The following is an 18,490-nucleotide window of genomic DNA, read 5'->3' on the forward strand; positions in this document are numbered from 1 at the left end:
CTGGGTGGTGCAGTGGATAGAGCACCAGCCCTGAAATCAGGAGGAGCTGAATTTAAATCTGGTCTCAGATACCTAACACTTCCTAACTATATGACTTTGGGCAAGTCATAACCCCAAGTCCTCACTTAATCCACCTATCTAGTTGTTGACTTGTATATCATCTTCCTGATTTCCAATCTTATCATTTAAAATTTTCTCTAGCCACCAATAGCCAGTTGCTCTCTCAAATGTCAAATCTGACAGTCTTTTCTCATCTTTTTAGGATTTTCTTGCAGCTTCTGATACTGTTGACTTTATTGACTTCCCTCTTCTGGATAGGTTTTTGTGACATTATTCTCTCCTAGTTCTGCCCTTTTAGTTAGTTTTCTCTATTAGACCCATTAACGATGTTTCCTGAGGTATTGTCCTGAATCCTTTTCTCTTGGTGATCTAATCAGCTCCAAGTTCAATGATTACCTCTATGAAAGCAATTTCCAGATCTATATATGTACCCCTGAATTCTGTCCTCATCTTCATTTCAAATGGGATGTACCACCAGCACCTCAAACTCAATGAAAAAAAGTCTCTGGCAAAATGTGGTATGTGAAAGAAGCCTGAGAAACCAAGAAAACAGAGGTGAGGAGGGAAGCATTGCAGGTATAGGGGAGAGCCTGCAGTGAGCAGGCTAGAGTTACAAGGTCATAGAGGATAGGGTAGAGAGCAGGAATGATCCTGATGTGAAGGGCTTTTGGTATAAACAGAGGATTTTATATTGGATCTTTGACATAAGAGGAACCATTTCAGTTTTGAATGTGTATATATGGATATGGGTATGACATAGTCACAGCTGGGTTTTTACGAACATCATTTTGGCATTTCAAAGGATGGATAGAAGTGGAGAGAGCTCTGAAGCAGAGCAATCAATGAAAGAATCCAGGTGTGAGAGATGGAGGCCAAAACCAGATTGACTGTGTGAGAATGGAGAGGAGAAATAGTCTAAGGAAAACAGGATATAAATTGACAAAAGACAATACATCGGGAACAGAAGATCAAAATTGTTTTGTTTTTAAAAGGGCAATTGAGGACATTAAGACTTGGGGTGATCTAGCTCTTGGGGAAGGGAGTAGATGGAGGAAGAGAGAAGGCATCTTCCTGGATAAGCCTGGGTGCTTAAGCCATGGGGGGGAGGTGCTTGCCCATCACTGGTAGGGTTAGGCTCTTCCCCACAGGATAGCATTATTCTGAAATCAATTTTAGAAACAGCAAAACTTGTAGGTTTGAAAAGGCAAGATCTCACCTTTGCATTTTCAGGTGTAACACTTCCTTCAAATCAGGACAAGAAGGCCAAGCAAGACCTTAATCATTTAATTGATGTTGAGGACAGAAACATGCTTTGTTCCTAGTATAATACCAAGATCACTGGAGGCCTCATTTCTCAAAGGCCCAAAAGGTCTGAGCAAATGCATCTCCCCAGTTCCAGTCACTGGAATATTATTTCCTCCCAACCCTCGTTGGTACACAATAGTGGGGGTACCTCTTTGCTTTTCTTCTTCTTTTTCTTCTTCTCCTTAGATGTGAGTTTGCCTTCCTTATCTGCAAGAAAAATAAATATTTGTCATGATAAAACTTTTATTACCAGGAAAAGTTGCAAACTGTGTCAGGCATATTCCATCTTCTAACAATGGCTCTGGAGCCAAGTTGACACCAGGAAGTTTTCTCAGATTAGCTCTGGAATCAGAAGATCTTAAGTTTCTCAATGGGTAAAATGAAGGAAATTCAATTTTTAAGATGCTTGTCCTGTATTAAGTACTTAAAAAAAAAAGAGAACACAATCCTTGTTTCGGAGAAATGCCTGCCTTTTTTTGGTCCAGTTTCACCCTTCAGGGATCATCAGCTTAGGACTTTTATCTCCCACAAAGTATTACATAATGGAGATCTCAAATACAGTTTAAACTCCCCCAGATGTTAGCATTCAATTTATGAATGCTATATACTCAATTGCTTGCAGCTAGTTTTTCTCTTCCTCCTCCAAGGAAATCTACAATAATTGTTTAAATTTGTTTCAGAGACAGGGAAAATCCATGTTCTCATATTGTGCAGGTGAAGAAACTATGGGGAGGCGAGAAATGAGTCAACCCTTTATGTAGCTAAAATATTATAATCCACTTATATCATGGATTAAATAGGTTTTGTAGATTGGCCATCGCCAAATATTTCTATGGTATAATACAAAATTTTAAACAACTGAATTTAGGGTGCTTTGAACACATTAGGAAACCTTAATAGTTTCTAAATATCTTGCTTTTCCAATCAGGGGGGTATAGCAGAAAGTGTTTTGGATCTGGAGTCAGAAGACATGGATTTGAATTCTACCTCTGCCAAAAACTATGTGACCATGCTCCACTTATCTCACCCCTTGAACCTGAAATGGAGTAGATAATCTGAACTGGAATAGATAACCTCTAAGATTTCTTTTTGCAGATCTAACAGTTTCTATCCAGCCTCATAATCCCTTATTTTAGTTTAAGTCTGTGGCAAGAAAAGGCTCCATAAATTCCTCAGAAAGCAAGCACTGGAACTGAATGAGGTTCTGGACATGATGCTAAAGGATGACAATACGAAGGACCTATTAGTGATGAAGTACGTTTAATAGAGAAGAAATTTCCACTAATGTCAACACTGATCTTGTCACTGTCTTCTCTATGTAACACTCTTTGTTTTGAACTTTTGACAAGAAGTTGATTCTATAATAGCTGATCTTGATCTGGTGGACTGACCCAGACGCTTTAAAATCAACACAATAAATAGCAAATAGAAGGCTTAATAAAAGAAATAACCCACAGTTGATAAATAATCAAACTATCACACTTAAGGCTTAATAAATATCCAATAATATGACTTTTAAATACTTGATGTTGTTAATTTTGAAACATTAAAAAAAAAAATGCTATCCTACAATGATTTGAATATTCAACTTCATTGGTCTGTTAAGCCCAATGCTTCTTAAGTTATGTGTTGTAATGTCTATTTCCTTTTCTTTAAGAATGGGGCCAGTGCAAATGCAAAAGCAGCAATATAGAGATTAATGGCTAACATACTGATAAACCCTAAATGACAGAAATAAGACAAACCAGGAAGAAGAATTTCTACTTCTGCTATTTAGAAAGTCATCTGGACAGTTAGCTTTTTAAGAAATCAAGCTTGTCAAGATATTTATTCCTGTCATCAGATGAGGTGCTCCCAAATGTAGAATTAAGCTCTCCTTATGTTATAGAGGACCATGTTCTCAGATTTGGCAACTGGCAAGTAATAATGTTTTACATTAGTCTCTTAGATCCTGAACTTTCTAATTTTTCAGTTTTTTCCAAAGAAACCTATAATAACAAAAGAATGTAATAAAATCTCCATTGCCTTAGAAAAGCAACAAAGTCACACAACATTCAAAATACTAAATGCTTCAATGGTGAATAGTTTCTGAATCAAGTCAAGAAAATGACACCACAGCATCATCATAGCCATAACTCAGATCTTGACAAATATGAGGTTCTCTGATCCATGATTCAATGTTGCCTCGTGGTGTAGCCTGGCTTTGGCGGGAATTGACTTAATAATATGTCAAGTACCTTCATCACTGCTTTCTTTAGGGCCAGGCTCTTCCAGGCCCAAACCAAAGAGATCTGAATCATTTTTCATTTTAAAGGAGTGAACTGTAGGCTTAATGGGCTGAGGGAGCTTTGCAGGTGGCATATCTTCATCTGTAACATCTGAGAGGTCTTCTCTTACTGGAAACTCCTCCTGATGAGAGAGAGAGAGTGAGTGTGTATGTGTCCCTTATAAGAATCAAACAGACATAACTCAATCCTAGTTTAAGTGCACAGTGGATAGAGCACCAATTCTGGAGTTAGGAGGACCTGAGTTCATGTCTGATCTCAGATATGTGACACCACTTACTACCTGTGTGATCCTGGGTTAAGTCATTTCTTATTTCTGATTGCCTCCCTCTCTCCTTCCCCTTCATAGTTTTCTCTAACAAAAATTGTTAGAGCAAAGTCACAGCTTTCTTCAAACAAGCACTTTTTCTAAGCTATATTGACAAGTGCTAACATTTATAAAGTGAGTTAAGAATTGCAAAGGACTTTACATTATCTCATTTGATACTTACAGTAATCCTATCAGCAAATTATTAGATATTCCTATCCCTATTTTACAGATAAAGACACTGAATTTAGAGAGGTTGAGACATACCCATGGTCACAAAGATAGTGACAGAATTCAGATCCAGAATTCCTGACTTCAGGTTCAATATTCTTTTTATTACATTACTTTGCTTCTATAAGGGTGTCTCTGTAATCACAGGAAATGGAAGATAGAACTTATGTTGGAAATTCAATTTGGTGCCAGAAGATTTTGATTCAAACTTTGGTTCTGTTACCTACTTCGTGATCATGGACAAGTTACTTAGCCCCCTCTGACATTTCCTCATCTATAAAATCAAGGGTTGGAGTACCTCGGATCTATACATTTGTGATTTCAGTTCCAACAATTTTTATTGCCCTGAGCATACAGGGTAGGATAGTATTTCCATAGCTATGCTAAGGTTCTTAGCTGTTTCCTGAATTGAGAGTCAAATAGAGTATAGGATATGGAGACAGCACACCTGAACTTGAATCCACTGTAGGGGAGATGTTAGTATGCAGATAAACCACTTCCCTTTAAGGCTGTTTCCTTATCTGTATGTACTACCTACTATACAACAGAGTCTGTTGTATAAAAATATTTTGTAAATTCTAAATCATTTTATGGGAATAATCTTTCTAGGTCTGAACTTCAATGCTTCTAAATTTGATTTTAAATCCTGAATTTTCTCCCTGCAGTTCCCCCATCCATTGAGGAGTCAAGAAAAACAAAACTCAATGCAAACATATATAGACACATTAAAAAAAAAAAAAAAAGAAAATGTGCTTTAATCTGTTAATTCCATCAGCTTTCTAACTGAAGATGAAGAGAATGTTTCATCACGAGTATTTGGAATTGCAGTTGACCGTATTTTCTACAGTGCCTCTCTAGCATTTGTCATTTTACCATTTTTGTCAACTTAAGCCAATCTGATGGGTGTGAAATGGTACCTCAAAGTTGTTTTAATGAACATTTCACTAATCAGTGATTTAGATAAAGCATTTTATTTTATTTTAAGAATTTATTTATTATAGTTTTTTATTGATAAGATATATGTATGGGTAATTTTTCAGCACTGACCCTTGCAAAACCTTCTGTTCTAACTTTTCCCCACCCCCTCCCCTAGATGGCAGGTACCAATATATGTTAAATATGTTAAAGTATATGTTAATACAATATATATACACATATCCATAGTTATTTTGTAAAGCATTTTTTCAATATGGCTATTGATAGCATGGATTTCTTCTTTTGAAAACAGCTTATTTATATCCTTTGACCATTTATCAGTTGGGGAATAGTTCTCATTTATTTAACTCATTGTTGGACTCAGTTCTTTACATAGTTTAGAGATCTTTATCAGAAACACTTGCTTCTCTAATTTTAGTTGTGTTGGCTGTATTTGGGCTATATTTTCCCCTATCCATTTCCAAGTTTATGGTGTCTTTTATTACCTAGTTGGAGCTTACTCTGGTTTCTGGTGTGAGATCTTAGTGTTTCTAAACACTCTTATTTAAATTTGTGAAATAAGGATCAGCTTCATGTGGAACTTCTGAGTGATTTTATCTATGTCCAAATATTTGTTCAAACAGCCCTCTGCAAGCACTTAGTAAGCTACATGACACTTTAATGAAACAATAGTGGATCAAAGGTTTTATGAGGAACCTGTCCAAGGGCATCTGGTTAAATTAGTTTGGGAGTTCCAGTTTAGTTCTTCCATGAGTTTTCTGAGTATGCTAATAAGACACTACTAGTCTCAATGCTTTCTCACTAATCATCCCTGTAAAATCCCTAGAACGGCAGGGCATATAAGAGGGCTTACAACAGTTTTCCTTCTTTTGGATAATGGGATATTTGTCTTTAAGAAACATGATCTTTGGGTATAGAGTTTTAGAGTCAGATCTTAACACAATTAGGACCTTGGTGTGAACTCAAATCAATAAGTTTGGATTCTTATGGCTTATAGGAAGATGAATAAGGGTAAAAGAGAGAGAATGAACTGCTCAATGTCTCTGTAGTTTCCTGATCATATATTTAGCTTTCCCACAGTTATAAGGTGTATAAGGAAAGGAAGCTGAAGATCTTTGGTGCTTGTCACATTATCAACCTAGATTTCCTTTTCTGTAACAGAATAGCCTAGAGCCAGGCACATCCCAGCAGAATTCTTTTCCCTTTTTGAGCTGTAGAAAAGAGACATGACTGAAAGCTTCTCCTTGATTTCTGCCTGTAGGGCCCATTGCTGCAGAGGAGTGCTCCTATTGCTTTATAATCCAGTCCTTCCTCCTGTTCATAGAGATGCCTGGGAATCCCACTGGAGAGTTGGGAGCGGCAGTCCCTTGAATGTGATCCACGATAGTACATGGCCAAGGTCAGAACCTGTCTCAGGCTGTGATACTCCCTCTGGGGCTTAGGGACATAGTGACTCACTCCCACACCTCATTCTTCTAGATTACTTCTGGAGCAAGGTCAGGGGGAGGGGAAATAGAAGATAAAACAAATGGAGTAGGGTGAGAACATTTAATTTACATTTCCTATTGGACTTCTTTTTAGCCAGAAGCTGCCTTATGGCAGAGACAACTCAGCAGACTTTTCTCAATAGGACAAATGCCCCAAACTTTCTCCTTAAGAAGGATGATGTCCTAAAAGGCTGGAATTGAAATAAAGAGTCTGTTCTAGCTGACAGTCTGCTCAACACTGAATACTTTGAACTACTCCAAGGAAAGAGGATAAGATATTGAAAGTACACATCTCTGAAGATTAAATGGGAATTAGGTTTTTAAAATATACAGACTATAATTTGAGATAGTGGTACAAATTGCACTGATGCAGACTTCTAGCCTTCCATGATAACTATCAAACTGTATTTCATACACATCTATCCCTTAAAAAGAGCATTTTTGAGCTTGTAAAGTTTTAATTCCATGATCCTAAATTTTACATAATGCTTCAAAACTTTCTCATCCAAAAAGTTTTCTCATCTGTTATTTACATTTTTCCTTAAACGCAAAGCCTTCCCAGATGAGGCTTTTGTAAGCAGGAAAACTTCATTCCTATTCACTAATGTAATAACATAAGAGATTTCTTGAAATTATACAGTTTAATTAGGAGGCACCACAGGATCTGAGACCTTGTAATTCTACCTCCCAGGCTAGCTTCACAGATCATCCTGAGATAGAGAAGTCCTACCTCCTGACTTGTGCAAGACAAGCAAAGACAGTAAGAAAAAGGCTGTTTTCATTACCGCTTTCTTCTGAGTGTCAGACTCTTCACTCTCAAAATCAGGATCATCCATGACAAAGGACAGCATCTGAGCAGCAATGGGTCCTTCTGGATCACTCTCTGAGGACTCTCGTTTTTCATCTTTCACCTCTCTGAATTTAGAAGTGGAATCTTTATTCTGAGAAACCGTTTTGGGTACCTGGGATGGAGCTTCATTGCCAAGCAGAGTTTCAGAAGTAGGGTTAGTACCACTACACTTCTCAGATCCTGAACGAATGGGTAAACTAACTTGAAGTTTGGAGTCGGTGGCTTTGGTGGAAACTGCTTCACTCTGTGGTTTCAAGGTATTTCTGGAAGACCTTGAAAAGGGAATGAAGAAAGAATGAGAAATCTTTAAAATATTATCATGGATTCTTTTTTAAAATAACTTTTTATTGTCAGTACATATGCATGGGTATCATGGATTCTTAAATGTAGGTCCTGCAATTGGCAAAGAGTTCTCTGATGCTATGACTGGTATATGGTGGGACTTTAGCTGGCTATAAATGTATTGTGCCCTGCCGGAAAAAACACTGTGTATGTATTGTGCTCTGCTATATAAACTATAGCATGTGTTAGAGCAGGGTTGATTTTAGGAGTATAGACAGATCCTTAGATACAGCACAGTACTAAGAATACACCTGCTGGAATTCAAACAAAAGCCCATTCTTTCTCCACCCTAACACAACACACTTTGTTCTGTACCTAATGTACCTATCATCCCTGTATTATACTTCTCTGCATATCCAATAACAGCCCAGTATACTGAATAGAGTGCTGCTATCCTTGCGCTAAAGACGACCTGGGTTCAAGTCCTATCCCTGACACTTATTAGCTGTGTGATCCTGGGCAAGTCACCTAACTTCTTAAGAGATTTTAAACAGCTTCACCTTAAATACCTTAGGACTTAGTGAATAACTTTTAAGAATCCCATGGGAATTCTCTCTGTTGATGAAATCTCTAGTGACTGATGAGAACCCTTTCAACCTTAGATATATGATTCTCTTAACTGTTACTGTAAATATATCTCCTCTCCCTACTAGTCTTGAAGCTTCACATAAGATAGGCCACCAGCTGCATCTAAACTTTGTTCTCATACCCTCTATTTACCAATGGTCCACACAGAAGTATTTATCATAATGCTTTTTAAAATTAAATTTCTCCTCTTCATCTCTTCTGGTACCTTTCTCTGATACTTAGGGAAAAGACAATCTCTTTTCTCCTGCTATACTCACCATTTTGTCTCAGGTTCCAAATTCTTTTGGGTGCTAAGATTGGTGACTTGAGGGCAAGCTGACACCTCATCAGCTTCATCCTCACTAGAGAGCGCGATGTTTCTACTTGGGATGGGGTCTGCTGGCAAGGAAGATTTGCAGGATGGCTTGTCTTCAAGGTCCAGGTCATCCTGGAAACCAGCTACCATGGGGTTTCCCCCAGTGGTGTCCCCATCGCTACATAGAGGACACAAATATTACAAAGGAAGCTCTAATAAGCAGAGTACAGATCAACTCTCAATTAGTAATTTCTTCTTCCTACCTATGCTGGTCCATAATCCAAACAGTACCTTTACCAGGAGAGAAAGAAAATAAATGAGGTTTTTGGTAGTCAGTATTTACTACCACTTCTGGTGCTCATGGGAGCAGAAAAAAAATATAAAGTCATTTTTGCTATGATGTGTTTTCAAAAAATGAGAATTTGTTCCAATTTGATTAACATATTAGGAAATTTTTTGGGCCTAACTCAAATTTTGAGCTTTCTTCTGAGTAATTTCTTCTTAAAGAAACTTTTAGAATGCAAAAAATGGAGTCACTTCACAATAATTCACAAGTTGACACCTTTCAGACACTACTTCCCACAAACTCACTTCAGATCTCTATCAAAATAAAGCACTACATTTACTGTGCATCTTTTGGTATGTTAGGAGATATGGGCAGAGAAAGGCTGGTTTTACCTCTTACCCCTCCACTGTCTGTCATGGCCTCTAGCCCTAAAGCCTGGAGTTTCCTTCTGCCCTCTGAGGTTACTGATACAGCCACTCCTTATGTGTTTCTTAATCATTTATGCTACCATTTATTAGTAGGTTCCTATCTTTTCTTATGTGTCACTGATGAAATAGCCTTATAAGAACCATCTGTTTCTTTTTTTTTTTTAATTTTTATTTAATAATAACTTTATATTGACAGAATCCATGCCAGGGTAATTTTTTTTACAACATTATCCCTTGCACTCATTTTTGTTCCGATTTTTCCCCTCCCTCCCTCCACCCCCTCCCCTAGATGGCAAGCAGTCCTATATATGTTGGATATGTTGCAGTATATCCTAGATACAATATATGTTTGCAGAACCGAACAGTTCTCTTATTGCACAGGGAGAATTGGATTCAGAAGGTATAAATAACCTGGGAAGAAAAACAAAAATGCAGATAGTTCACATTCGTTTCCCAGTGTTCTTTCTTTGGGTATAGCTGCTTCTGTCCGTCATTTATCAATTGAAACTCAGGTCTCTTTGTCAAAGAAATCCACTTCCATCAAAATAAGTCCTCATACAATATCGTTGTCGAAGTGTATAATGATCTCCTGAAGAACCATCTGTTTCAACCTCACTATTTCTATGAAATGGGCAGTTAGTGTTCCCTTCCCCTCTTCTCACTCAACTCCTCCTTCAGAACCATGCACTGGTCCAGAAAAAAACCTGTTAATTACCTCAAATGAAATGAGATTACATGTCTTCATATAGTTTAAAAATCTAACCTTTTTTCAGATTAGCATTATGGCTTTGGAGACATTTATTGATTTAAAAAGGGAGAGCGTAATCATTTGATTTAAGGACTGCCTAATGTTTTTCCTCAAAGATTTTTTTCCTCCTCTCTAAAAATGAAGTACAGTTCTTTTCCAATTCTGAATAGCTATGCAGTGTATTAATTGTTTAAGAAGAACTCTCACATTCTATGATAAATGGGAAACAGATGGTGCCTGCGAGCTGGGTCACCAATTTGAGAATAACCTATCTTGGTCTCTCTCACTTTGAAATCCTTGTGTTGCATATTTGGCAAATTTGTCCAAGAGTGAGTTCCAATTACAATATGCTAGAACTCAAGGTCCCTGTCAGGCACTAAGCATTGGTGCCAAAACCGTTAAGAGATACTTAACCAAGGAATTCCCAACTAACCGCACTAACTCCAACTCTTCAGTACTCCATCATCTGACAACATATCTTTTCCCAGCACTACTCTGCCTAAATTTAATGCTCTTACTAGTTTTATATGAATTTGGCTCAAGTCCCTTCTTAAATTCTAAAATCAAATCACAAAAGCCATTTTGTAGACAGTAGATTTAAGACAGACAGCACGGTAGCTCTTTTCCCTCATCAAAGAAAGTCAGCTTACTAATGTAAATGTTGGCACTTGAAGAACCCATATGCTACAGGAACACTTAGGAGCTAACAAAAAGCTTTTTTACTCCCAAAGGAGTAAAAAACAAAAACATTCATAAAAGAAATGAGGGCAAAGAATAGCAGCTACAATTGTAGGTAAGAATCTGTAATAAATCCTAAATAACTATAGCCATTAAACTTTTATATCTAGACTAGACTGAAATTAAAAGACTAATTAATCTAACATGTCTTACCTATCACTTTCATGCTCAACTTTTGTTCTGATTTTCTTCTCATCCTTCAGATTTGTATCTTCCAGGAAGCTCCTATCCAGGCTGTCTTCAGGAATAAAATCTTCAACACTCTGGACTTTTGCTGGTGCCTCTACAGAGTGGGCGGGCTCTGCATGAAGTACAGATACCCATAATTATTACCCTTCCTCATTTAGGAGACCAGGAGCTAAAAGGGAATATATCTATGGATTTAATCACTCCCAAGGAGAGAGCAAGGCCAGCCAAGTGTTGACAAAGGCTGCCCAAGAGCTCATTCAGACTAGCTAGTCCACCAATTTTTAAATGTATACTACTTTTAAATCTAGCCAGCATTCTAAGTAGGGCAACCTCAATACAAACAAATTAATAGAATAGCAAAAGTTTGACATGGGCTGTTCAAAAGTAGAAGGATCTCTAAGATAACCATTAGAAACTTTAAGAAATGAAAGGACTTCATGGTTTCTGAAATCACAATTTCTCAGCTTCTAAGGGTCACAAAATATCTGTTCCTAAATAACTTAAGCTAAGTTAAAGAAGGCCTTGCTATATAATCAACTGTCCCAAGACTGATATTCTATTATGCCTAATAAAAACACATGTCTGGAAGTATGCCCCAGTTTTCGGAAACTCAATGTTTACCAGGAGGTGAAGGGATAGCCTCAGAAGCTGGTGAGGTTCCAAACAGCCTTGAAATGATGCTTCGACGCTGGGCCTGAGGTTGGGGTGGGGCTGGGGTTGGTGGGCCTGGGGAGGTGGCAACAATAGCTGGAGAAGTTGCCTGGGTTTGTGCCTCTGATGGGGGTACAGGTGACACGGAAGGTGGAAGAGAGGGGCAGGTAGCAGAATTAGCAAGAAGCTGTTGAGGAGCTGGCTGAGGTGTGCTGGGGCTGGAACTCCCTGTTGAAGTTGTGCTGGGAGGCACGATGGGTGATTGGGAACCAGAAGACGGACTCTGTCCATTGGCTGTTAGTGGAGATGCATGTCCTCGATTTCTTGCTTCCATCATCTCCAGAAAACTGAAATATAATAAGTTAAGGAAATGAGAAAGTGGCAACAATAATAGTTAAATCTGAAGAGTACTTTAAGGTTCACAAAGCACTTAATGTACAGTCTCTCATATGATCCTTATAATCTAGTGAGGTAACTAACTACTATCATATTATGGATGAAACTCAGAAAGGTTAAGTTCAGACTCTTTGAGGTGGGATTTCAGAAAGGCCTATTCAGCTCTCATTCCCTGATTATTGTCCCATGAGTAATACAGCAATTTTTTCTTGTTGAATATTTAGATCCCAAAATGCAAAGATGATGTGTTTAGGCTCCCTGACCTCTATATGCTTCACAAAAGGCAGATATAGCCATAGCCACATATGAACAAATTCATCAATATGGTCTAGTGCTGCACAGTGTACTGGATTTGGAATATGAAACATTTTGGTTTAAATACCACTTCTTATATCTGTGAGACCCTAGCCAAGGCATTTCTGAGTCTTATCGTAAAATGAGGGGGCTTGGAGTCGATGGTGTCTAGGATCTCTTCCAGTTTTGAATCGTGTGTCTATGATGCTGAACAAACTTAGACAAGAGTTAAAACTAGCTTTATATATGTGTATACTTTATATAATGCAGCCTTTACAAGGGGAAGACAGTCTTTTAATACTTCTTAAAATCCAGCATACATTATTAAATGCCTATCATGTGCACACATAGTCTCCTCCTCCTCCTTATAGATGAGGAAACTGAAGCAAACAGGGTGAAGTGACTTCTAGATAGTTAATATCTGAGGGTGGATTTGAACTCAGGAAGATGAGTCTGACTGATTCCAAGCCCAACACTCCACTGCACCACCCAGTGGCTTTCACCAGAAACAGAAATTTAGAAGAGCTGGTTAGGGATAAGGGAAAATGATAAGCAGTTTTGAATATGCTGTTTGAGAAGCTGATAGAACATTTAGGCAGACATTAATCTAGGAGGCATTTGACAACACGACTGGTGTTCAAGAGAAGGATTAGAGCTACATTTGTAGATTAGAGAATCATCAGCATAGAGACAATAATTGGTTGCTGTCCTTTCTTCTATCAAATTTTGATAGTTTTGAACTATCGATTTAATATTGATAGATTTGAAAGTTCTTCAGAGAGACCTTGAGAATGTCCAGATATTGCTTCTTCTGACCTGCATGTGAGTGCCTGTCTTGTTTGAGAACTCTGTAAAATAGTCTTTCAGGCAAAAGTAGAACAGAGTTGTGCTCTCTGCAGTAGTTTTAATGCTTGGCACTTTAGATGGAGGAAAAAAAAATCTTACTATTTGGTATAAGATACAAACAATGAATGAACTCATGAAAACTAATAGATATTCTCAAGAAATAACCCACATAACACAGGGTAAAAAATGTAGGGTGAACAAGGTCTTGGAAGGCATCCCTACTTGTGGAAGGCAAGTGCTGATTCAGGCAGAGGATAACCTGTCTAATCTTATGTAATCAGGTGGGAGTTTTACATGCAAATCAAGAGAGAACAGAATATTCAAAAGGAGAGAGTATTTAAGAGTGTAAAAAGCTACAGAAAAAGTAGGACAAAGACAAATAAGAAGCTATCGGACTCAGTTAAGCGAGAACCTCACAGACTTAAAGAATAGTTTCGGTAGAATGGTGATCTTAGAAGGCATTATATAAGGTGTGGAAGGTAAAGAGTAATTTTTTCTCCACAAAGGTACTGATTAGTAAATGGAAAGAGGAGGCAGCATGCAGAGATGATGGATGTGTGCATTCTGATAGTTTAAGGAGTACAGGAATAAGAGTGAAGGTGGACATTACAGGTAATCTAGGATTTGACAAAAAAGGGAATATGGCAAAGAGGCAAGGGACTCAGCAGGTAATAGCTGAATTGGTCAAGACAGAGGTTAGAACAGGGATGACAACCTGAAAGAACAACAACAGGTGGACTGGTTACAAGTTGATGAGAATGAAGAGTAGTTTAGGATTTAGCTGTGCTAAATTTTAGCTGTGTTATTATCAGTACATTTGTATGATAGTGAGATCTAAGGTATGAGTTTCTTTAAGGGTGAAGATATGGGTCAAGGAAGTTGAAAGCCTTGCTTAGGAGATTGGGGATTATTTTTCAAAATATTTCTCAATTATGTTTTAATCAGGTTTGACACTTCTAAAATACTTATTGAGTAGGCAAATTATGTCAATTGTCTTTTCAATGTTAGCTTTGACATCAGATAAGGAGGTTATTTTGAAAGTTGCTAAGCACTTTTGATAACTCTGTATTGGTACTCCTATTGGCATTAATTATGGAAGGCAGCTATGCATCTCCAAAAAAGAAGCTGCTGAACTCTCAGAACAATGTGCACAAATAGTCAATCAACTTTTCTGGCAAAAAAACAAACAAACAAAAAAAGGCATATTTATTAAGCATTTCTGAAAAATGATAGCAAATTGGAAATAATGAGAAATCAATAGCTACATTCTCAATATTTAGAAGTCCTGGAAAAAAAAGTTTAAATTAAAATAATACAAATGAACACTTTTCATTCATCCCATGGATTAATTCTTATTAAGGCAACTTCTACTTTATCATAATATTCATCTTATAGGGGCTTTAAACTGAACAGGCTCAAAATAAATTCAATGAAAAAAGCCAGATTGGATGTAAGAAATGAACATTTATTTGCTCAGTTTGGAAAGGTTTTGTAAATGGAAGGAGAAATACACAGAATAAGGGCAAGTGTGTTTAGCAGATTTATCATATAATCTTAATGTTTAAGTTAGAGGTTATTGATTTTTAAAAAATGCTTATTCGCTATCTATCCTATTAGATCCCTTGTGTCCATAACATGCATTACAGTAAGATTTCTGTACCAGGCATTATAAAAGTGTGCCAAAGGAAAGAGAAGAGAGTGGTTTTGTCCTTAAATCCTTGTCTTTGTAAACTTAGCAGAAAGAAGGAGACTGGGGGGAGGGTTGCATATAGGCTCAGGGTCGGAATACTCAATTTTTTATTGGGACTATACCAGCATTTGGGTCAAGGATTAGAGAATCAGCTGCTTTATGAATTCTGGAGAATGGATGTATAGATGACTATTCTTTAAAGTTGCTTTCCTATAAGTAACATTAGTACAAGACCTCTTGTTGGTAAGGAACACCTAAGGATGGACTGGGCATTAAAAGGCTGTTTTTAAACTACTCTTTAGTCATTCATGCACAGGTAGCTACTCCCCAACTAGATTGTCAGGTTGAAGAAGGTATAGCAAGAAGAATCCATAAAAACAACAACAAAATATGACAATTACTATTAGTTACATTTTTGAGGTAATGGGAAAAATTAAGAGGGTAGGAAAAGAGAAAGAAAAGAGGCATGATCTAGAGGTCATGGTATAGTCCTGGTGAAAGCCTCTGTACTCCCTGGCTATGAGATTCTGTACAGTTTCCACTATCTATTAATAGATGTTTTTTGGGAAACTTAACAAGACTAGTCATGTAAAATTCTAAGTGCTTTTCAGAAAGATGCTTCTCTATAATTTGTTATTTTCACTATAGGAGTAAAAATAGCACAATTGTGCAAACTTTATAAGGTTCACAGACCATAGTACTGGCCAAAGTTCATCATAAAACTATTTGATGTTCAATTAAAAGAGATTTAAAGGAAGTACTGAATGTCAAGGAGCACAGTAAAGCCAGGAAAAGATATAGAGAGGACAACCATTTTCACTCTATACTTTTTCTTCCTTCTGGAGAACAGCTAGTTAAACCCTTTTTATTTTCCTCATCTGGGCTACCTTGTGGATCTATATCTAAATCGGACACTTTAGAGCAATCTTTTCTGTAGTTACCAAAGCTCAAGTTCCAGCTCTAACACAAGCCATTTAATCTCTTGCAGTTTTTCAGACACCACCAGCCAAATCTGGTACCAGAAAGGTTGAATTTAAAGGTTTCCTCAAAAGGCAGTCAATTCTGTTACACAGTAACTGGAGAAAAGTATGAGCAATCTAGGCATGAAAATCCCCAACCAACAATTTTCTAAATAAAGTAAACTTGTTCCATTTTAGCACACATGGACAGGGATATTTATCAGTCACCACTCAGCAATCCCAAGATCTTTTTGTTACCTGTCTTTTGAGCAGGAAAATTTCCAGAACCATAAATATCAGTTGTCAAATATCCCTAGTAATTCAGATTCCATTTAGTTGGAAAAATTTGTGATGGTAATTAAATACTAAGTGCTTTCTTCCATCACTCTATGGCTGTTCAAAGGACCTATTTTTAAATTTTGTAATGACATTGTATTTCATTTTTAGAGCTGCATCCCCCTCCTCTAACTCAACAAAATTCCTATTACCAACATATACAGTCAAGAAAACAAATTCTCTCATTGATCATGTTTGAAAAAAAAAATCTCATCTGTATTGAGTCTATCACATCTTTATCAGGGGAATGGTACCAAGCTTCATCCTGAGCCCTCTGGAATTGTGATTGGTCAACATGTTGATCAGAGTTCCTAATTCTTTCAAACTTTGTCAAAAAAGCTATTTTGTTAAATGACTCACATCTGTATTATACTTTATACTTTTAAAAACATTTTTACATCTCTTATCTTCATGAAAAAGGGACAGAAATAAATGCACAGCAGAGAACAAAAGAAAACTTAGAAGGAAGTACAGAGACCCAGGGTAGACTTGAAAAAAAAAAAGTACAGTATTTATTACATAGATTAAAAAAAACCAGTATGAATCCTCTATGTTGTGCTGTAAACATGGAAATGTTCTTTTTTTGCATCTTTTTGTATTTAAGTTCAAAATGAATAATTTTGAGAAAAAAAAGGGGTAGACAAGCATAAATCACTGGTGACTGGTTTTTAATTAGCTTGTAAGAAGCAGAAAGCTTATCTTTCTTCACCCCAAATTCTTTTTTTTGCTGGGAGAGTATAGGGAAGAGATTACTTTTTTTGGCCTCGACAAGCCATGAAATTTGGTCTTTGAAGGATTAACGCTGCATTAAACATCTTCAAGAAAATCAATTTAGCCAAAATAAAACACATCCATAAATGTTTAATTAATATCTTCGTTTACAATTTACATAAACATCTCAAAAAATAACCATAAATTAATACATTTAGGAAGTTTGACAAAATCTTTAGCTTGGAAATGTTTCTCTAGCAAGTATTAATAATAGTAGAATGTATATTCCTTAAAGGAAAGAACTATTTATTTTTTCTTTTCTTTCTTTCTTTTTTGTATCCCTTGGGGGCTAACACAATGCCTTCAACGTAACAGATTAACAAATATTTGTTGAGTTGAATATACTGAAAACTTTACTGGACTATCCAGTTAAGAAATTTAGGTTTTATCTATAGCTGATTTCCTCCTTTTCCAGGATAACAGTTGAGAAACAAATAATTGTTGCCTGGATAAAATGATTTAAAGTAAGTAAAACCATGCCACAATCTACTAGTGACCAAACAGGATCAAGTGTGTGGCAATCTGAATAGTAACTCTTGTTTTAGTCATTGTCTTTTTCAAAATAATTACTCAAGAGACTGTGGTTATTGTTATATTGCAAGTTGTTATTGGAGCATACATTTAGAGTTGGAAAAGCCTTTGAAGATCATTTAGTTTAAGAGTTCTTAAAGAAAATGCTTAAGTGACTCATCTATGATCACACAGCAAATGTCAGAGATGAGATTCACACAGCAAATGTCAGAGATGAGATTTGAATCCAGGATCCATTAATGTCATCAAATTCAACATTTTCATAACTGTACCACACTGATTGGTGTAAAATAACATTATTGCTAATACTAAATACATACAGATCAAGTGCTCTTGATTTTCAGCAGGGGAATTTTTCTCTAGTAAACTCAAATACTAAAAGAAAATCTAGCCTTAAGAAATCCTTGTGATTTCTTAACATTTGACCTTCAAGCAGTTTGTCTCTATCTTCTTATGGAAACCAGGTATAATTGTGAGAGATTGGAATCTTGGGTTAGGCACATTAAAAGAACCAGATATTCTTTTTCCAAGATAGGGTATGTTACATTTAAAATTTAATTTGTTTCCTCTTAAGGATAGAGGAAGCTAGACAAGAGTTTATTTTACACTAAATATTTTATTGCACATCAATAATTAAACACCCCCCTCCCCCCCACATCCCTACATTGGGGGCAACGAGGTGGTGTAGCAGATAAAAAGTCCTGGGCTTCAAGTAAAGAAGATTCATCTTCCTGAGTTCAAATCTGTTTTTAGACACTTACTAGCTATGTGACAGGGCACTTAATCCTATTTACTTTGGTTTCTCATCTGTAAAATGAACTAGAGAAGGCAATGGCAAACCATTTGAGTATCTTTGTCAAGAAAAGCCCAAATGGAGTCATAAAGAGTTGAACTCATTTAAACAACTGAACAACAAATAAAGCAACACAAAAGAAAGGTCA

The 18,490-nt window shown here is 36.8% G+C and overlaps 1 protein-coding gene across 1 annotated transcript in view; it reads right to left on the reverse strand.

Moving 5' to 3' along the window:
* RABL6 (RAB, member RAS oncogene family like 6) overlaps positions 1–18,490 on the reverse strand; it is an 81,434-nt gene that overhangs the window by 3,489 nt on the left and 59,455 nt on the right. Inside the window, exons 9-14 of the mRNA XM_051976952.1 lie at positions 11,697–12,073; positions 11,040–11,187; positions 8,649–8,864; positions 7,397–7,733; positions 3,603–3,774; positions 1,514–1,572 (exon numbers count right to left, since the gene is read on the reverse strand). Coding sequence (XP_051832912.1) covers positions 1,514–1,572; positions 3,603–3,774; positions 7,397–7,733; positions 8,649–8,864; positions 11,040–11,187; positions 11,697–12,073 — 1,309 coding nt within the window. The remainder of the gene's footprint in view (positions 1–1,513; positions 1,573–3,602; positions 3,775–7,396; positions 7,734–8,648; positions 8,865–11,039; positions 11,188–11,696; positions 12,074–18,490) is intronic.

This window comes from Antechinus flavipes, chromosome 2, assembly GCF_016432865.1.
Source record: "Antechinus flavipes isolate AdamAnt ecotype Samford, QLD, Australia chromosome 2, AdamAnt_v2, whole genome shotgun sequence".
Taxonomy (NCBI): Eukaryota; Metazoa; Chordata; class Mammalia; order Dasyuromorphia; family Dasyuridae; genus Antechinus; species Antechinus flavipes.